Genomic DNA, 22,478 nt, shown 5'->3' on the forward strand with positions numbered 1-22,478 from the left:
TATCCTGTGTGGGTTGTCCTCGTCCATCGAATGCGCCTTTCAGAATGTAGAGGTTCTAGGCTAATCATGAGGATTTTTTGAGATGCATGCAATCATCTTGGGAGGTCCCATTGGATGGAACTCCTCTTTATGTTGCAGACTCTAAGTTAAAGCGGTTAAAAGGGGTATTTTTTTCCGCTAAAGGTTGAGAAAATTTTATTGAAAACAAAAAAAGAGAATACATCATGAAAGTGATGATTGGAAACTCCCCACCTTTGGCATTGCCATCAGCAAGGAAAGATTGATCATGAATAATAATATCTGAAACGGGGCTTGGACACAGCATCATGCATCATCTCATCCCTAATGTGAGAAGGGAAAGAAGAGATATTTCCCAAGTAGTTGTTTTTGGCTGCTTGCTTTGCAAGGAAATCTGCAATGACATTTCCTTCTTTGAAGCAATGGGTGATTTTCCACTCGATGGTGGAAAGGAAATGAGCAATGCCAATCAATTCTTGCATCACGAACCAAGGAATGCAATTCCCCTGAACTGCCATGACTACAACATTTGAATCAGACTCAATCCAATGCCTCTGGAAAGCTAGTGATCTATTGGTGTATGATGTCTTGTATTCCGTCGCAGTTTAATCTAGGGAGTACTGGTGCAGCATCTAGACAAGCAGGACGGCAGTCCCGCTACCTGGTTAGCAGGCCGTGGGGGTTCCTGCCCCCCTGCATAGCAGGGGGTGTAGGGGGGCGTAGCCCCCTCGCTCGAATTTTTTATTTAAGGGCAATTGTGTACTTTCCAGATTAGGGTTTTTTCGCTATATATTTGTAGTGAGGGTTTCTTTCTCTGTAATGCAAGCAATACTGAGAGGTGTGAGGACCAACACTGTAACCTATTCTCCATTGATAGTGAAGCAGGATCTCATCTCACTGGGGACGTAGGCAACCTTGCCGAACCTCGTAAAATCCATGTGCATTGTTTGTTTTGTTTTTCCATTATCTTCTGCATTGTTTTAGGGTTACGTTTCTACAGTGATCTAGCTCTGTATAACCCTTCCATCAACCTGCGGAACTCAGCATAATAATTATTTTGAATTCCTAGTGAAATGGAGAAAGCTTCAATAGATCGACCAGAGCTGTCCCTAAATAGACCTCCTGCACCTACTCTACTAGGGTTACCCAACGAGCACCCATCAACATTGAACTTTACCCATACATTAGACGGTTTATGCTAGGAAATTTCCAGGAAGGATTGTTGTTTATTGGGAACACCCTAAATACCAAGGTTCCTACAAATAAGGAGGTTGAAAAGGAGATTCACCATGCCCTATAACTCAAGAGAGGATTCTCTGAGATCTCTTTTGACCATATTGAAGATAAGGCTAGGATTTTTTGGTCCCGTCTAGAATCTTTTAGAGTTCCTTTCCCTCCAAAGATGGTTAGAAATCAGAATGAAGCCAGCTAACCATGTTTCCTTCACAGAGATCACTCTGCATTTTCTAATCCATCATTTTACCATGTCAGGGATACTTGAGTGATTAGGTCAGGTCAAATTGAAACAGTATAGAAACCTGTTCCAAACCTCCATTGCGAAACTACACTCTAAGAAAAGATGCATCAACATTTCCTCACCCTTCAAGCTAAAAGAGCACTGGGATGGGAGGGGAATGCCCTTGGCTTTGATATGATCATTGTGGGCAGCTTGCCATTCATAAGTCTCCAAGCAAAGATTTTTTGTCTTGGCTGAAGCTTTGATCCCCAAATCATTGAAAACTAGGGGACTTTTGGATTTCTTCGACGAATCTTATCCCAAGCAGAATTAGTGGAAAAAATATCCAAAGGAGAGCACTTCCAAAAGCAACGATCTTCAATGTAGGACGAAGGAAGAGGGATTTGTTCAATCATATTAAAAATATTTTTCATAAGGCTAGAAGATACCTCAGGAAGGTTCCACTGGTTGTCTGTGATGACATCAGTGACCTTAAGCTTTGATTCAGATAAGGCCTCTTCCCCCAAATTTAGACTCTCCATGATAGAAGAATCCCCAATCCAGTTATCCTTCCAAAAATTAATATTGTTGCCATTTCCCACAATCCACCTGTCTTTGCTAGAAATGAATTTCCAAACTTTTCTGATGCATGGCCCAATGGAAGAAGTGTATGATTTTTTAAAGGAGCCATTTGACCCAATATGACTAGCTTTAAAGTAAAAACTCAGCCCAGAGGAGCTGTGCTTGATATTCCTAGCTTGTTCGAATAGCAAAGCAGTGTCGACATCCATTAGCCGACAAATTCCAAGGCCTCCCTCATCTTTAGGTTTACATACCTGATCCCATTTGAAAGTGATAGCCTTTGAAGAGTCCGAGTCACCAGTCTAAATGAAATTTCTCATCCACATTTCTAATAAAATAATCATGGATGAGGGCCACCAGTACACTGACATGCTGTGAGAGGGCATACCTGAGATCACAGATTGGACTAACTGCACCCTTCCTGCCATAGACAATAGTTTGCCTTTCCATCCTGTAAGACGACTCTTGATTTTATCCATGACTGCCAAAAAGGGTTGCTGATGGACTCTTCCTTTGAAGATATCTACCCTAAGTTATTTTGTGGGGAAATTACATATAGGAATACCCAGGGTATCAGCAATGGCTTGCTTTGTAGAGGAATGAATTCTCCTCAGGAAAAGCTTGCTCTTCTCCAAATTGATCTTTTAACCCAAGAAATCCTGGTATTTTTGAAGAAAAACCTTTAAATTTCTCACATACTTATTGGATGCATATATGAAGATGAAAATTTCATCTGCAAAGAGCAAATGGGCTAGAACATCTATCCCTCTCGGTCTCGAAGAGATTTAATCTTCCTTTGAGAAGAGAGAAATTTAAGGCCTCTGCATAGGACTTCCTCTGTTAAAATAAATAAAATATGGGAGATTGGATCACCTTGGCAGAGCCCTCTCTCAACAACAAACTAGCCAACAGGCCCTCCATTTAATCAAACTGAGATCTTTGAGGAGGTGAGAATCTAAGAAATCCAGAAGACCCACCTCTCTGAGAATCTAAATTTCTCAAGGACCTTGAAAATAAAATCCCAAGAAAAAGTATCAAATGCCTTCTGGATATCAATTTTTATGCCCATTCAACCTCCTCGAGTAGATATATGCATGAGGTTGGCTAGTTCAAACAAATCCTCATGGAGGTTAAAATTGTTGCAAATTAAATATAATTGCTCATTTGTTTCCAAGCTTCTGTGCTAGACAGTTATTAAATTCGCTGAATTATTCGCGAATAATTCGTGCAAATAGAATTTTTCCGAATTAAATGAAAAATTCTGACCAAATCCGAATTATAAATAGAATTCGGTAAAAATCGCGATTTTTTCTAATTGGATTTAAAAACGTGAATATATCGGATCGAACCGTTTTAAACCGAATTATTCGGTTCAAACACACTTTACTAAAAAAAAAATCGAATAACAAAGCCAAAAGCCAAAGCCGAGGGTTTCGTCTTCTTCGTTCTGCTTCTCCCAAAACCCACTTCTTCCTTCTGCTTCTCCGGTTCTCCCCCAGATCTTTGCCGCTCAAAACTTCATCGTGATTTGCTCCCAGTTGCCGTGCGGGGATTGGAGCCTTCGAGGCATGCTGCCTTTTAGATCCTCTCCCCAGTAAATTTGATTTTCCCATCTTCCCATCATTCCAAAATCTCCACTTCCCCCAAACCCTCATCCTCTCCATCTCCGACCGGCGACTCTCTCAGTCACTTGATGTCTCTGTTTCTTCCAATCCATGTCTCCGGTGACTTTGTGAGTTCGTGAGGGTCGGTGAGTTCGTGACTCGTGACTCGTGAGGTCAGGGAGACAGGGACTCAGGGCCAGGGTGCGGCGGCCGACGGGTGCCGAACTGCGTTGTTTGAAAAATTCTGAACATTTTTCCTTCGAGAGGACTGGTTAGTGCTGCATCAGGCAAAGGTGTTTGATTTTCGGTGTTGGATTTTATTCTGCTAGCTCTTCAATAGAATTTCACCAAAAAAATGGTACATATGAAGCCATTTCACTCTCTTTCACTCTCTTGCTTCTTCTAAAGTCTCTGTAATCAGTCATTTTTTTTCTACTTTGCTTTGGGTTTGCTAATTTTTCTATTAGGGTTTTTGCTTATTTCGATATCTGAATGCGTTTAAGATCCAACATTTCTTGATGCTCTCGAATTTTTTAAGTTCTGATATTTTTTTATTTTTCTGAAATTAGTTGGAAAATTTAGGGTTTTAACATACTGATCATCTAGTTTTGTGTTGTTCTCATTAAATGATGAAATCACACTAGAATATGCAAGCTTTGAGTAGAAGTTGATGGATTTCTAAAGTACATCAATTTCTCAAGCTTTCTTCACTCGGGTTTGCTTCCGGACCATAAGGGATTCAGAATCAAGGCTGTGATCTTTCTTCTCAGTTTCCCAATCTTTATTATTCTGTTAATTGGTTGTTGGGGTTGGCTCTGCTTCTGCCGGCCGGATATCTTGCCATCACTCTTCTCTGCTGGTTGCAGCCTTGCAGGTATGTGTTCTTCAATTTTAAAGATCTATAATTTCTTACCGTGTTAAAGATCTAATGATTTTTTGGTTTCTTCTATTGAAAAGATGGTAGTATACAAGATATATGTTGTAACTAACAAAGCCTATTTGTATAGTTATCCCAGCTTTTCTTTTGTTGTTTTTGTATTCACTGTACAGTCTTGGGGTTTGATATGATGTGGTTTAGCAGAAATAAACCTGAAAATTAATGTGTAGTGTTAGATATATTGAGCTGCTTAAATGTTGAGAGAAGACATTATCATCATATATGTGTATTATGGAAAATCCATAGTTGTCTTGCATGCATGTCAAACCACGGTGTTTCATGAACCATCTGCATTCATGGATGACAATTTGATATGTGAGATTAATTTACTGTTGTTTGCACCTGCTGCACTTCTCTCTATTTGCATTCTTGTGCTTTCCCTTTGCCAGTACAAACTAGGTGAATCTAGTAATATCTCCATGCCATTGTACAAAAAATAGGGGCAGATTGAATGTGGCATAGGGGCTGGGTCTACTATTTTGACAGCTTTGGGTTGGAAAAATTAAAGGAAAGAATGCAATTTTGAGTGAAGGGTTGTTTGATGCTTATTTTTCTCTGTTGATTGTATTGTACCTTTGGTCATGCATTGTTAAAGGCTATGCATGTTAGTGGGACTTGAAAACTTGATTCTTTAATTATCCAGAGGCTATTTGCTTATGTAATGTAATTATTAATATCAGATGTATTTGTTTGTTTATATGAAATGATTTATGTTTTTTTTTTTTTTGTGTTTCAACTTTTAACAAATAGGAAAAATGGGAAGACAAAAAGAAAAGTTTTGGCAACATGCTGAGCAACTTGATAGTTCACATTTCAAATGCAAATTTTGTGAAAAACAAGTTTATGGAGGGGTCACTCGAATCAAGTATCATTTAGCTAAGGTTAGTGGTCATGATGTTGCCTCTTGTGAGAAAGTATCAGATGATGTCCAAGCAGAAGCTCTTCTTGCTATTAATTCTGAATCAAGTAGCAAAAAGCGGAAGAGTTGTACCAGTGGTGAGAGTATAGTTGGTTCTTCTCCTTTAGCTATAACTAATCAAAGGCAGTCCACAATGGAGGAAATGATCTCTAAGATGGACAAATCAACTTGGGAGAAATCTCTTCGTGATCTTTTTATTAAAAATAACATTTCTTTCAATGTTGTTCAATCGGATGCTTTCATCAATTTTGTGAAGTGCACAGCCCGTTATGGTCCTAGTGTTCCTATTCCAAGTTATGGAACCCTTCGTGGAAGAATAATTCCTGAAGCAAGAAAGGACCTTGAAAAATATGCTGAAGAAGTAAAATTTTCTTGGAAGCAAACTGGTTGTACATTCATGTCTAATTCATGGACTGACTTGAAGAAGCGGTCTTTTCTTAATGTGATTGCTTATTCCCCGGGTGGTGCTCTCTTTTTGAAGTCAGAGGAGTGTTCTCATGCTAAATTGACTGCTTCTTATATATTTGATATTCTTGACAGAGAGATTGAAAGTATTGGCCCAAATTTAGTGGTTTAGCTAATTTCAGACAATGCATCCAATTATTCAAGTGCACTTGATATGCTTACTGGAAAGTATCGTTGGTTGTTTAAGACTCGATGTGCAGCCCATGGTATCAATCTAATGTTGAAGGATATCTATGAAAAGGTTTTTTGGGTTCAAGAAATTTTTGATGAGGCGAAAAGAATTATTGACTACTTGTACAAGTCAATAATTGTCTTACAGTTGATGAGAAGTTTCACAAACAAGGATCTAAAATATCCTTACAAAACTAGATTTGCTTCAAACTTTTTAATCCTTCAGTCAATTGTTGAAGTGGAAGAGAAGCTTAGACTCCTAGTTGCATCAGCTGAGTGGAGGAGTCTAAGAAATTCGAGATCTTTAGAAGCAGATCGAGTAGTGGACATTATTCAAAGGGAGTCGTTTTGGAATGATTCAAAAGAGATTTTGAGATTTATGGAACCAATCATTCGAGTTCTCCGTTTGGTTGATGGTGATGGGGCTACATCAGGGTATTTGTATGAAGCAATGGAAAGAGCAAGAGAGGTATTAGAGAAGCTTTATGAGGAAGACCACCAGTATGACCAAATTTTGAAAATCTTTGATAAGAGAAGAGATGAAAATATTTTGGGTATCATTCACTATGCAGCTGCTGTTTTCAACCCCACTTATTTTTTTAGTGAAAGATTCAAAAAGATTCCTCAAATGAAAGATGCAACAGATTTCATTGGTGAGATAGTGGTTCCACATGAGATGAGAGAATATTATGGACAGCTAACAATATACCACATGAAGTCTAGCACTCTTTTTACTCCCAGTGCCAAGATGGTGATGGAAACTAGTCATCCTTGTAAGTGTAATAATTATTTTCTTTTTAAAATTTTTAGTTTATTATTTCTTATGTAAAAATTACTTGTCTTTTAAAATTGTTTATTTATATATATATTTTTGCCAATGATAGGGGTTTGGTGGCATATACAAGGTGATGCTATTCCTATCTTACAGAAGTATGCCATTCGAATATTGAGCCAACCATGTAGTTCTTCGGCTTGTGAGAGAAATTGGAGTGCCTGGGATGCAGCACAAACCAAAAAGAGGAATAGATTATCAACAACGATGTTAGATGATTTAGTCTATGTGAGAATGAATTCGTTGATGATGGAAAAAAGGGGTGAACTTGAACAGAAAAACATGTTACCCATTAATCTTGACAATATTAGTGTCAATGATTTTGATCAGCGCATTGAGGACGTTGATAAAGAGCTAGAGAGATTGTTGGATGATGTGGATGATAGCATTGCTGAAGACTTGCTATTTGGTGCAAGTGCTAGTTTTACTGAGAGTGAGACTCAACCCCCAGATAGTATATAATGATTTAGTTGAGTACTTAAGTTATGGTGATGTAATAACTATTGTTATGCTTTTGTGGATGTTTTGCTTTATTTAGAATAGTTTTTCCTTTTAAGCATGAATTATAGAATTATATGAGTCATGGACTCATGGATTAAATGAAGTGATTTTGAACTTTTATGTTCCTACAGGATAATTGGTAGAAGCATTAAAACATGCATTAGAAATTGAATTACTGTAACCATTGCTTTCATCACTCAATGACAACTTTTTTCTAGTTTTTTTACTGCATTGTATATTTGAACTACAATAATTTTCTCTTTTTAGGTGTACATATCAAGTTAATTACTTAATAAATAAAATAGATACAATAAATTATAAAAATAACATCCGAATTTTTTGCCCAACTTTTATTTTTGTACTCGAATAATTCTCGAATCCGAATCTGAATCCGATTTTTATTTTTTCCGCTTTTTTGACCGGACCCTTAAATTAACTAAACGAATTATTCCGAATAATTCTTCGGCCGAATAATTCCCGAATCCAAATTTGCTAACTATGGTTCGAACTAGAATAGGATGAATCCCTTCCCCTTTGGAGCCAACGAGACTTTTCCCTTCAAATTCCAAAGATCTCTCGCCTCCTTTCTGATGGTGTCCCTAGAAATAAATCTGATGTTCGTTCTACCGATTAAGGCAAAACGGAATTGTTCGAGTCTCTCCTCATAAGCCTCTTGAGGTATTCCCATCTTGGTTAAGGATCCTGCGTGAATCGGTTCAAGAAGATCGTCCAACTCAGGTAATCCTCCTCCCACCACTGTGGAGTAGGTGATCTTAGCATTTGGAGGAACTTCAGTAGCTTAATGGTATCCACCCCCGGATTCTCTAGTACATGACTAAGGAAGTCAGTGATCAGGGACTGCCTTCCCTGAGCTCTCTGGGAACAACCATCTGGATCATGACCATCCCCTAGATTCCGAACCTCCTCCCCAGAGCTTCTCTCTCCACTCATGTCGCACATCACTTCTAGTAAATATTATCTTCAATGCTTCATACTTTCATTAATCATTGCAGCCAGATAAATGGAAATTTTCAATTTCAATAGAAAACTCATCCACCAATCACTGCTCATTTCATACTTCTTAATTAACCCTTTGCTTCAGATGACTTTTAAGATTGAGGATATTCCCTTGAAGAATCCTCTTATCTGATGACCCATTTTCTACAGTTGGCAATTTGTTGTAAGCTGAGTTTTTAGGACTTGTGCTCTACTTTTTTTTTTTTTGGTAGAAGGACTTGTGCTCTACTTATTTGGTAGTGTTCTAAGTCTTCCCATGTATTATTTTTGGTTGTCATGGAATATTTGGACAGTAATCCTGTACATCTTTTTTTTTTTTTAATACTCATTTGCTAATAGATTAGCAAAAAAAAAAAAAAAAAAAAGGAAGAACATCTTGGATGGGATTTGGGTTTGTGGGTATGAAAGAGACTGAAAGATTGGAAAAGAGTCTGACAGTGTAATACAATTAACATAATCTATCATTACTTTTTAAAATTACCCTTGTTGATTCTAGTTTTCAAACTCGAACACGTCTTTAGTTTTTTACTGGACAAATTATTGAAAAGGTTGGGCACACCGCCAATGTAATGTGTGTCTTTCTCTCTTTTCCGCTTTGAAAATTTCCCAAATCCCCCCCTAGATGATATCCATCTTACATCCCAATGGTGTCACCCCCTTGCTTATTGCACACTGGTGGTATACTTATTCCTCTACAACTAATAATATAAGCATCACTAGTGAGATTCATTTCACTGCACTATATGCTAGACCAGTAAAACTTAAACATCCACTGTGGGGCAAGACATAAGAAGAAGTTATGCAGTAATGTATACTGGTTTTCAACTTACCTCTAGAGGGTTAGGTGTTTCTTTTGCCTTCATCTGTTGGACACCACGACGTGGGCGTAATGGAGGTCAAAAGTTACAGGTGGTTACAAATTAAATATTGATAGCTCATCTTCTGAGCTTCTGTGCTAGATGGAGAGAATGTTGAGGTAGATGACGATGATAATAAACTGGTGCTTAATAAAGATTTGGTTGTTGTGTTATTGTCATTATTGTTCGCATACTCGATCAGCTGCTTCTTATTCTCCTCATTCTCCAAATTCCTGTAAGAAAATATCAAATAATGTATTAGTTTTAGGGATTAAAAATTAGAACTTGAATACTCATCTTCCTATGTAGGTGTGACCATTCTTGGATTAACTAGGCAGACCATCCCGTTTGATTTGTTTGTAACTAGTTTTAACGATGGACCAATGGATCAGGTTTTGGGACTAAACCCTATTAATTGAAATTAGGTTGTTCAAGAAATTTGGTATGGATTTCCCAGTGCATAAAGCAGCTCCGGTTCCAGTGTTATTGCCGTTGTTGCTGGCCATTTCGAGTGTTTGCTTCTTGTTCATCTCATTCTTCAAATGCTGCAAGAGAATCTCAAATTAAAATTTTCAGGGCTAGGGTGTTAGAAATACAGTTTTTTTTTTATTGGCTAAAATATAAGCATGTGCATATTAAGAAATGAATGGATGTGCAGTATATATTATAGTCCCAGCATACCTGGACTTCTGAAGATAGAATCAACAAACTTGAACCTCCACCTATGGCATTGCCATCAACAAAGGCCAGGGCACAAACAATTTCAATTGGCATTGCATTAGTAGACCCTTAATCAAAAAGGCAAAAGAAAAGATAATGCACATCTATTAACTCACAAAGCTAATTGTGCCGGTTTCTCTCATTCTCTAAATATTAGGTGCAAGGGTGGAGCGTTCAAATAATCATCTTCCTCCAAGTAGAAATCCCACTAGTTTGGCCTAGTTTAGGCCCATAGTAGAATTCTACATGGGCTCAGTCCCAGGCCCAACGGCTTGAGCCCAAATTATGTTTGTTCAAGGTTGACATTTTTCACAAGCCTACAGTCCTGGCATTATTGCAACGTGGCAATTTAAAAAACAGCTGTTTTCCACAGTGTATGACTTGCCGGTAATTACGAGGTATATGGTGGGGTCAGATTGTAGCATTAATATGACATTTAGGCAATAAGTGGTGGTAATGTTACACACTTCCCCAACTATTTAGGGTTTGTTTGGTTGAAAGGGAATGTAAATTTTTTATGTAAATAAAAGAAAATAAATTTAGATGTTTGAATGTAATGGAAATACATGTGAAAAAATTTTACTTAATCATTAAAATTTCCCTTTTTATTTCCCCACTAAAATAGGAAGAAAGAAAAAACCTTACTCTCACGATCTCTCTCCCACTCTCGTGACTCTCACCCCTCTCATGACTCTCAACGATCTCTCTCTCTCTCTCTCTCTCTCTCTCTCTCTCTCTCTCTCTCACGCGACTCAATTGGGTTTGTTTTGACCAAAAGACTTTGAGTTTGAGCCAGATGGAGCATTACTAACCTCTCGGGTATGTTTTGACTAAAAGACTTTTAGAATGGGCCTTTCAGTCATTATCACTTGTGATCTATTACTGTTTTCTTTGTGATCATCTTTTATATTATTTTAAATATTTATTTATGGTGCATTCATTTTATATATAGCATGAAATGGTTTATTTTGGTTTGTGATAGAACATAGTATCTGATGACATTTTGTTTGATTTGGTATAGACCTAGAATGACTTGATTCACATAACCAACATAAATTTTGAGGAGCTGGGTGGGTTTTTGATTGAAAAATACTCTTCCCCCCCCCCCCCCGGATCTCTTTTGAGGAGTTTGGTTGGATTATTAGTTTTTTTTTTAAATTTTGCATCAATTTTACATTCAACCAAACAACTATGGTAAATTAATTTTACTTCACTTCTGTTGCAACCAAACGACTCAAAAGGGAAAAAAAATCACTTCACTTCCCATTTCCCTTGCAACCAAACGCAGCCTTAGTGAGAAGAAAAAAAGAGTTGGCTTTCTAATTGTGGCTCTAGAAGAAAACTATACCAATTATACTAGAAGATGCTTCTACCAAAAAAAAAAAAAAGTTGTACTAAAAGATGCCAGTGCATTATTGCCCTAACAAAGATTTCTTATTGTGTTTTTTATCTGGTCTTTATCATGTTGGCTACGTATTCGGCTGCATATGGATATATATCATTTTTTCGCCGTCATATCAATGGCGGCACAGAAGATTGATCTATACCATGGGAAATTTACTCTCCAAACATTACGGCAGCACGGAAGATTCTTCCATATTGTAGGAAATCCGCTCTCTAAATAAAATAATTTCTTAATTTTCACTATAATTAGTAGTTACTAAAAACCTATATATTTATGTGAATATGTATATTGATGGGCTCAAAATTTTTGTTCCCATCCCAGTATTCCTTACATAATCACACATGAAACACTTTGGTGAAGCAATTGTTAAAGAGGAAAAATTCAACATACCTTGTTATCACCTTCTCTTGTGATGATCTCACATTTTTTACCAGCCACCTCTCCTTTCATTTCTCTTGATAAAACCTTTGCTTCTAATGACTCAAGCTTGAGGGTATTCCCTTCAAGAACCCTCTTATTTGATGACTTACTTTCTATAGTATGTGATTTGTTGTAAGCTTTCAAAGCTGAGTTCTTAGATGGGATCTGGGTGATCTCCATGAAAGAGATTAGGCAAGAAAGGAAAAGAGTCAAAGAGAGTAAATGAGAATATAGGAGAACTAGCTGTATGCAATATGCATAATCTTTTGAAGCAATGTTCTTATACACAATGACAGTGGGAGAGCATTTAAAATAATACGACTAATTTTCCTAGGGGAAACCATATGGAAAATGGATAAGATTTCTATAAGGTGTTGGGCAGAAGCACTGACTTTGATGCTTATCTGACCAAGATGAATTAATGTACATGTGATAAAAAAGCCAGTATCTAAGCATACTCTCCTTCTTTCCAAAAAAAAAAAAAAGGGAAGACCTTCTTTACTGTGTCTTGCCCTCCATTGGATGTTGAAGTTTTTCTCATCTAGCTTGCGTTGTAGTGAAATGAATTTCACTAATGATGTTTATATAATTTGCGGGGGAGGTATGGCTATACCATCCATGCAAGTGCGGAAAGGGAGTGGGCGGCATCAATGGAATGTGGGATGGGTGTCAAATAGGAAGGAATGGGGATATTTCATAGAGTAATGCAATTAAGGTAATCCAATTAGAGTAATGCAATTAAGGTAATCTACCTCTACATTTTCTATAAATATCCTCATATATTCTAGTTTTCAAACTGGTATGCTTCTTTGATCTGTTGCTGAATAAGTTATGGGAAAAGACTTGACACACCACCGGTGTAATTTAAGCTAACACCCGTCTCTCTCTCTCTCTTTGCTCCTTTAAAATGACTCTTATCCCTCCTATATGATATCTCATCACGCATTATATTACCACTAACTTACCACACACGATTACTAAACATATTGAATTGGATTACCAGTGGCACTTGGACTTCTCGTCACCCTGTCTGTTTCCCTCCTCACAACAGCTTGTGTTCATGTGACTCATGGTGTACACATGTCATTTATTGGTGGTCAATTATCAGTTACATATCAGCCAAGGGGTTCTTCACGTTTTTTGAGAGACCTTGACTGTCAACAGATACACATCTGTTTATATATCTTCAGTTTCTTCAAAAGATGAATCCATGTCTTGGAATGAACCTAAGCTATAGTTGGCCCTGTAATTAAAGTAAATGCCTTATAATCAAGTTCATTGGTAATTACTTTTTTATACTAAACAAAAATGAAAAAGTTTCCCACAATGTCAGTGCACTATTACCCTCATGTGGATATTTTATTATCTTTTTTCGCCTATAATGATCAAGTGCCTTATATGGATATATCATTTTCCTGCTGCCATATTTTGACAACGAGAAAAATTCTCCCATACTATGAGGAATCCTCTTCCTAAATAAAATAATTTCTTAATTTCCTCAGTAATTATTAGTTATTAAAATCTTCTATAAATAAGTATATTGGTCGCCCAAGTATTTTGATCCCCCTCAAGGGTAATCTTAGGTAGTCGTCAAATATGAAACATTTTTATGAAATTTATAGTAAGAGGAAAATCCTCAATTTTATAGTTCGCGGGGGTTCAAGTCCCCTAAAAAAAGGGGCAGGGTTTGGGTTGAAATCATCTGCAATTCCGTTCTTGTATAATTCAGTGAAATACCACGTTCAGATGGTGACACGTGTATTGATACCAATGCAATGATCCAGATCTGGTATAACTAATAAAACCTTAAATCAGTGAAGAATCATTTAAATCAGATCTGAACCATTGCATTGGTATCAATACACGTGTTACCCCCTAAATGTGGTATTTTACGAAATTGTACGAGATTGGAATTGCAGACGATTTTTTTCCGGTAGGGTTTATTCACTAACTCTTTTTTATTTTTATTTTATTTTGTCATCAATTCCAATTTAGTCATCATTCTCCTCAAATTTAGCATTTTTTCTCATCCACTGTACTATCATGTTTATTTTCTTTCACAAATGGATTCAAGCAGTAAGCATGTGAAGCCACTGCTAAAGAGGGCGAACTCAACATACATGTTTTTTCTCTGTTGTTTCATTGCCAATTCTCCCACCTCCAATCTTAAGACAGCTTGAGGAGTTTTTCTTCTTAGATTCTAAAACATTAACACTTGTATCTTCCTCTTCTCATGGCCTCCTCACTACCTTCATCCTTATCCTCACACTGGAACCTCCCCATGAAGGCAGGTTAAAACCATCTTGAACATCTGCTCCTAGGAACCCACTTTCTGCTGTGATCATCTCAAATTTCTGAATAACCACCTTTGAATCTGATGACCTAAGCTTGAGGGTTTTCCCTTTGAAAAGTCCTCTTTCTGATGACCCACTTTCTACAATTAGCGATTTTTTGTAAGCTTTGAAAGTTGATTTCTTCAATGTGATTTGGGGTGATTGTCACGGAAGATATTTGGTAAGAAAGGAAAAGAATCTAAGAGAGTAATGCAATTAAGGTAATCTGCCATTATTTTTCTATAAATACCCTTATCTATTCTAGTTTCAAAACTCATACGTGTCTTTATTTTGTTGCAAGTCTAATTATGGGAAACGGCTCGGTATACTGACAATGTATTGTACGCTAGCACCAATGCGTCTTTCTCTCTAATCCCCCTCTCTAATCCCCCTTTGAAAAAAATCCCCGTATCCTATGATACCCATCCCACATCCACCCATTGGTGCCACCCGCTAGCTTACTGCACACAGGTGGTATGCCTATCCCTCTCCCAATAAATATATATGCATCATTGGAATGGTTTGAGAAATCATATTAGATCAGATCAGTTGGACTTAGCTCGGTGGGATTACTATTGGCATTGATCAATCCCAATTCTTGGTTGATACCATATCAATGGATTGTGGCAAAAAAAAAAAAAAATAGGGGTATTTCTGTCAGATTCAGGGTGATCCGGATCGGTATCAAATCAGTGTTTGCCTTGACCGATCATGCTTTGGATACCGAGTTCTCAAACGATGATCACTAGAGAGGTTCATTTCACTGCACTACAGGCTAGACTAGAAAAACTTCCACAACCAATGGGGGACAATACATAAGAAAGAATGTATGCTTAATAACGTATACTAGTACCATCAAACGGACATCAATTCATCTTTGTCATGCAAGCATTAAAGTCAGTCCTTCTGCTAAACTCCTTATAGAATTCTTGTCCATTTTCCATATCATTCAATTTAGAAAAATCGACATTATTATAATAAATGCACTCCAACTGTCAAAGTGTATAAGAACGTTACTTCAAGAGATTATGCATATTGCATAACAGCTAGCACTCCTATATCCTCTTTACCAAAAAAAAGCTCTCCTACATCCTTGTTTACTCTCTCAAACTCTTTTCCTTTCTTGCCTAGTCTCTTGTCACAGAGATCAATTCATCCTTGTTTACCACCCAGATCCCATCCAAGAAGCTTTCAACAAATCAGATAGAGGGTTCTTCAAGGAATACCCTTATGCATGAGTTATCAGATGGAAAGGTCTTATGAGGAGAGATGAAGGAGAGGTATCTATTGAGAATTGTGAGATGATCACATCAGAAGGTTGGTCCTCAAGAACAGATCTTCAGGATGCTTTCAATCTGCTTTCATTAGAAGGCCCAATAAGAGGATAAGGGTGAAGCTGGTAAGGAGGCTAATTGAAGAGGAAGATAAGTATTTGAATGTTGTTCAATCGAAGAAGAGAGGCTCCTAGTTTCTCCCTTATTTTATTCCCATTCTGTCCACCTTCAATCTTGAGATATCTTGATGAATCTCTATTCTTGGGTTCCTTTTTACTTGGCCTCTTCACAGCCTCACCCTTATCCTCTTACCGGGACCACCGCATGAAGGTAACCATCTTGAAGATCTGCTATTGGGGACCCACTTTCTGTTGTTGTCATCTCATTTTTCTGAATAACCGCCTCTCTTTTCATCTTTCCTGATTAATCCTTTGCTTCTGATGACTCAAGCTTGAGGATATTCCCTTGAAGAATCCTCTTATTTGATGGCCCACTTTCTACAATTGGCAATTTCTTGTAAGCTTTGAAAGCTGAATTTTTAGGACTTGTGCTCTACTGAAGGCAATGGTGAAGGTAGAGTTTTAAGTCTTTTGCATGCAACATTTTTGGCCGTCTGGGAATATTTGGACGTTAATACTGTACATCTTTTTTTTTTTTTTTTTTTTTTTTTTAATATTCTCATTTGCTAATTGGATGTACAAAAGAAAAAGGAAAAAAATATATCTTGGATGGCATTTGTGTTGGTGGCCATGAGAGACTTGGCAAGAAAGGAAAAGAGTCTGAGAGAGTAATACAATTAACATAGTCTATCATTGCTTTCTATAAATACCCTTACCTATTCTGGTTGAATTACTGGAAAAGGTTAGGTGCATTGGTTTAAGAATGGCAAAGGAGATGGGGATTTCGAACCTACACATTGCTTCAAGGAGGTTAAGTTAGTGGTTATATGTTGGCGAAAAAAAGTGCAACTGACTATGTGCCCATTGTATGTGTTGACCAGCCAGACTATATGGTTTCAGAGATGATCTGGGATGCTCTGGAAAAACCTAGATATTGGTTCCTAGATTGATATTATTTTCATTTGTGATGTCTTGTAGTTCTACTGATGGCAATATCGAATGTGGTTCTATAGGCAGGGGGATTTTTTTTTTTTTTTTTTTATATATATATATATATCATTCTAGGAATGCCTGAATTTTCTCATTTCTCTTGTGCATCTTTACTATTATTTAATAAACTATTGATGGCTTGTAGCCAAAAAAAAAATGTATACTGGTGTTTTATTCAATGCTTCTGCCAAACACCAACCTGTTGATCCCCCACCTACTGATGGTTTTTGCTAGAAAAATGGTAATAAATGCAGTTCAATTGTCACTGCGTATAAGAACCGTGTAGGGATTATGCATATTGCATACAGCTAGCTCTCAAATATCCTTGTTTACTATCTTAAAACACTTTTCCTTTTTTGCCTAATATCTTGTCCCAGACATCAATTCATCATTGTTTGCCACCCAAATCCCATCCAAGAACTCAGGTTTCAAAGAAGAGAATAAGGGTGAAGCTACTGAAGAGGAAGATAAGAATGTTAATACTGTTGAATCGCAGTAGGGAGGCTCCCCATGCTATCTTAAAGATTGAAGGTGGAGAGAATGATAATGAAACAAGGGAAGCTACCTGAAACAGAAACGCCTATATGTTGGAATAGGAGCCCACCCAATAAAGGTATGCTTGCATAAACATTATTTAGGCTCAGGCCTCTTGACCTGGGATTAATCGATCCCTTAAACTTGAACCTTGTGTTTCCACCTGGCAACTTCGGATTGGGCTAAAACTCGAAAGACAAGCAAAAGTCCTTGAATCCACCTATACAGATCAGATTTATTTGAAGGGAATTAGAAAAGGTAGAGGCAGGCTAAAGATGACTATTAACGAAGTGGTCCGAAAAGATATGCAAATAGTAGGGCTCGACCCTAGTATGACTTCGGATAGAGTTTCATGGAGGACAAGGACCTGTGTTGCTGAGCCCCTATAGGGAATGTTTCCATGATGTGGCTTCCTATATTGTTGTACCTTCTTCTATCATCCCCAAGTTTCTTCTTTTTAACCTCTCTTTTATGGTTTTTTACTTTCTGTTTTCCATATTGGATCTATGTAGCTGACCTCATTCAGTTGGGATAAGGTTATGATTGTTGTTCTTGTTGTTGTTGTTGTATATACTTCATCTATTAATTTTTTGGTAGGGATCAATTGGGATGGATCAAAATTTCAGTTCACGTACACTACAACAAAAGGGACCTATAACTAAGATCTAAAACTTTGTAGTAATACCCTATTGCTGGGGATTTACTATGGTTTTCTATCCTTAGCTAAAACTGTCAACGCTACATCTATAGCTACAGATTTCCTACAATAGAAAAAATGTTTTCTATAGCTGCAAATTTTTAGTTGAGGATTTTTTCTACAGCAAATCTATAATTGCGGATTTTAGCTACGGCATTTTGTGCCCCAAATTTGTAATTGCGGTTTTGTGATGGAGGATTTTTTTTACCAGCATCTATAACTATCAATTTTAATTGCGAATTTTTTGCCACAAAATTTGTAACTACGGTTTTGTAATGATGGATATTTTGTGTAGCAAAATCCATGGTTGCATATTTTAGATGCAAATATTTTATTATAAAAACATATAGTTGTATATTTTTATTTTTATTTTTTTTTTGCAAAAAAATCATATGTATTAAATGGAGAAAAAGAATTATAATACAAACAGGATCAGAAGAGATTACCAGAAACTTACAACAAAATGGAGGGATTGAAAATCTGAGATCCCCTACCTTCGGCATGGCCATCAGCGGGTGAGGAGGTCCATGATTCCAACAAAAGCTAATGAAATTGAAATCTAGGACGGTTTTCAGCATCCATCCTAATTTCATCATGGATTGAGGGAGGAAGAATTAGAGAGATCTTTGAAACCCCACTCCTAGCCACCACTTTAGCTATTGTGGATATGTACAGCAAATGCTATAACTACGGATATTAGCAATGAAATTTTATGCATCAAAATCTATAACTGCGGATTTTTGTATAGCAACATCTATAATTGTGGATTTTAGTTGCAAAATTTTTAATTGTGAAAACTATAGCTACAATTTTTAGATGTAGCAATGGTTATTTTACAAAAAATATCTGAACGAGATCAATTGGGCAATCTCTCAATGTTACAGAGAAGTCAATGTCGCTACCGATAAGCTTGCAAAGCATGGAGCTGGAACTAAGGCATCAGCCTCATGGCTAACTCCTCTTGCTTTTGTTTTATTGGATGTAAGTTGGGATTTTCAGAGAAGACCCAGATTTCGGTTAATGTAATTTATTGATTGGGCTAAAATTCTGCTGATGGCCATGCCAAAGGTGGATTTTTAGTTCAATAGTAATTTTTTTTTGGTAATCTTTGTATCATCCATTTGTTATATATGATATTCTTTGCTAATCTTTAGTAAAAAGAAAAAGAAAAAAAAAAAAAGATCTCGGACCTCTTTTTTCATGGGACTGGAGAGTTGCATTAAAATCACCTAACACCATCCATGGCGTGCCTTGACCAGGACAAGAGGCGGCCAGGTTTGCCCACAGCTCCCTTCTAGCTGCCCTGAAGCATTTTGTGTGAACAACAGACAAAGCGAATTGTTTTTACTGCCACCCCACACTCATCCAAACATTCTGATCCAAAAATGATAACACCGAAGGCTTGGTTATATCTCGGCCCCACACTACTCAAAGATTTGGGACTTTATCAGGTCTCTCATTATGTATAAGATCCACGTTGAAGCAGTTCTTATTAAAAAACAACTTGGGAAATTTCTACACCTCCATCACTGGCTCTGCAATACAAACTAACTCAGGAACATTCTCCCTCAAAATTTTCCCCAAGGCCAATCTAGCAGCCTTCTTCTTCAACCCTGTAATGTTCTAGAAGAGAACCTTCATAATCACTTTTTTAATAAAGCCAGCCTATCAGACTTGCGAGAAGCCTGCTCTGGGAAAGCAGCATTTTCCCCTTTCTGTTGTCTCCTATTCTCCATGCCACTCTCAAGCTCACTAGTAGCCCTATCCACCTCATCCATATCCGCATGGTACACTACCATCGCCCCATCCACAACTGTTGGAAGCTCCTTGTGTGATCAGTCTAGCGCCCCTACCAAAACCACGACCATCACCCTGACCCTTAATAGCATAGGACGCATAAGCACCTCTTCCATGTCCTTCCACCCCCTGCACCCAATCCTCCTCCATATAAAAATCCCCCTGGCTGCGCTCCTCATCCTCAATATCCTCTCTAGAATCGGGTAATGAAACCTATTTTGACCCATAGTCTGACCTAGCAACTGACCCATTGTGATGACCCATTTTTGACTTAGCCAAGTGGTTAGGATCACTAGTTGTTTCCTTATTTATCTCCATCGCATAATCCTTTTCTAAAGGAAGGACCATCGAAATATCCCCCCATCGCCTGCCATCTTTCGTTTGAAAAAGGAATATTCTCCCTGGAAAGAGATCCCGATAAGGCAGCCAAATCTTCCTTCGAATGGGAAGAACTCCTCTCCGAATTGGAAACTGGGATCTCAACCAGACCATAGCCCCCAACACTTAGCCTCTGGCCTAAATCACGACCTTTATCCATTGCCACCACCCCTGGGGCTCCATCCATACGAATCTCCCTGCCTTTAGTGTCAGCTGCCTTCTTCTCCCTGCATCAGGTAAAGAATGGCCGACTTTTTTGCAAAAGCCACACTTGGTCATTCCATCTTCATATGCAATAAGTTTTTTTGGCTAAGAATCATTTGTATTAAGAAAAAAGAAAAAAAATATAAGATAGTATACAAACCTAAATGGAGCTAACAGATAACCCTAGACAGTCCAAAAGATGACTAAGGCAGACCTCCTAAACCACCTTCGGTATTGCCATCAGCAGAAAAAGGAGGACCAACCCCAGCACCGACACAATCAACAAACTGAACCAAACAAAATAGCCTAACTCATCCTATATCTAGGACGACCAGAACCATCCATATCAATCTTCATCTTAACGAGAGCCGGCCATACCATCTCCGGGTCCGAAGACTTAATCCGAGCCACTGTTTTGGAATGATCATACTCAAAAACCTCATACAAGCCAACCATCTTTGATGAACAATCCACGGGACCTTAAATTTTAGAAATAAGGTAACCACTGTGACTGAATCACATTCAATTCACAACCTTTGGACGCCTAGCTTTTCAGCATGTTCAATTTTTGAAACCACAACCATAAATTCTGCCTCAAAATTTGTATGAAGCCCAAGGAAGTTCCTGAAGTTGGCCATAACCTCCCTCTTGTCATTACGAAATACACCACCAGCTCTAGACATCCCATGGATTCCCAAGGGAGCATCCATCATTGTTTAGTTTCCACCACCCTCTCCACAGTTGACACCAAAATATTTCAAAGAACTCTCTCGGAGAAGACCACACCCTTGAGAAATCCAACCTTCTAGCACTCATAAGATTAGAAATAAAGATGGATGAACCTGTGAACACCAAAGACTGAGAAGCAATTGCACTTCTAATCATGGTAAAAACAAGCTCCACAAGCTTTGAAATTCCCTCAAATCTTCTGGAATTCCGTTCCAGCCAAATGCTATAAGGAACTAGCACAAAACCTTTTCTCCAAACCTTCTGATAAGGGACCACCTTCACTTTAGATTTCCACCAGGCTATGAAAATCTCCATCTCACTAAAGTCGATCCACTGAACACCAAAACAATCACAAAATTGCCACCACAGAGTATTGAAAAAGTTATAATTAAAGAAGAGATGCTCACTAGATTCTTCCTCTAACTCACATAAACTGCTTCTAAAAGGCAGATACACCCCATTTTTTTCACATTAGCATCTGTAGGGATTTTATTTTTGATCAACCTCCACCCAATAATAGCTTGACGGGGTTGGTTTTGTGACTGCCATAGGAGAGAAAACCATCCAACCTAAGGCGATTTTTTCCTGATCGTATCCCATGTTGATATAATAGAAAACACACCAGAAGAGGTAGGCCACCAATGACACACATTTTGCAAATTAGGGATATCAGTGCATTTTATTTCCTCAAGAAGGCTCGAAATCACCTCAGACTCCACCCTAGGAAGAGGCCAACAATTATTTTGGATAAAATCCGAAACTTTAGCCCTCAGGGAATCTAAAGAATCATGATTGATCATCAAACTTTCCATGATGGACGTTGAACCCAGCCAATGATCAAACCAAATTTTGATTTTTTGGCCATTCCCTACCGTTCATTGCTCCTAAGACTCAACAAAACTCCAGATCTTCTTGAGACTTGGCCAAATCAATAATGAAATATGACCATTTCTCAGAGAGCCATCGGCCTTGAGAAATTGACCACGGAAGAATGAACTCTTTAACGAATTGCCATGCTTTATCTGCCTTGCCAGCTTACATAATCAGGAAAAATTAACATCCCCAAGCCTTTTGCTTCCCAAATGTCCCTCGCATTTAGGCAAGCAAACATCCTTCCATTTAGCCACTATTTTTTTCTACGACTCCATATCACTTGACCAAATGAAGTTTCGCGTCCATCCTTCCACCATTTTGATAGAGGAGTCATGCCACCAATAAATTCCAAAGTTGTGATTCAGGATAGTAGAAATAACCGATCTCACCAACTATACCCTTCCATCCATTGACAATAGTCTTCCCTTCCATCCAACTAACCTTATTTTTATTTTATCCAGTAAGGGAAACATATACTCTTTTTCACTCTCCCTTTAAATAATTCCACCCCCAAATATTTTGTGGGTAGACTGGCTGAAGAAATACCCAAAAAATTAGTAACAAACTGTTTCCTATGAGGGGCGACCTTACCAAAAAAAAATCTACTGTTTCCAAAGTTAAATTTCTGCCTAGAGAAGGCCTGATA

At 37.8% G+C, this 22,478-nt stretch overlaps 1 protein-coding gene across 1 annotated transcript; it reads left to right on the plus strand.

Annotated features, from left to right (window-relative positions):
- Positions 1-5,352: 5,352 nt before the first annotated feature.
- On the plus strand, positions 5,353-7,446 carry LOC122063838. The gene is made up of 4 exons (XM_042627543.1): positions 5,353-6,067; positions 6,182-6,653; positions 6,756-6,925; positions 7,037-7,446. Exons 1-4 carry the CDS (start codon positions 5,353-5,355, stop codon positions 7,444-7,446), a joined length of 1,767 nt encoding a protein of 588 aa, XP_042483477.1.
- The last annotated feature ends 15,032 nt before the right edge of the window (positions 7,447-22,478 follow it).

The sequence above is a fragment of the Macadamia integrifolia genome, unplaced genomic scaffold (assembly GCF_013358625.1).
Source record: "Macadamia integrifolia cultivar HAES 741 unplaced genomic scaffold, SCU_Mint_v3 scaffold1474, whole genome shotgun sequence".
NCBI lineage: Eukaryota > Viridiplantae > Streptophyta > Magnoliopsida > Proteales > Proteaceae > Macadamia > Macadamia integrifolia.

What these genes read in the sequence shown, in the direction of transcription:
- LOC122063838 (XM_042627543.1), top strand. Translation starts at nt 5,353, where the DNA reads ATGGGAAGACAAAAAGAAAAGTTTTGGCAACATGCTGAGCAACTTGAT. An exon ending in CTTTATGAGGAAGACCACCA is followed by an intron (nt 6,654 to 6,755) that starts GTATGACCAAAT and finishes TTATTTTTTTAG; the next exon opens with TGAAAGATTCAAAAAGATTC. An exon ending in GATGGAAACTAGTCATCCTT is followed by an intron (nt 6,926 to 7,036) that starts GTAAGTGTAATA and finishes TGCCAATGATAG; the next exon opens with GGGTTTGGTGGCATATACAA.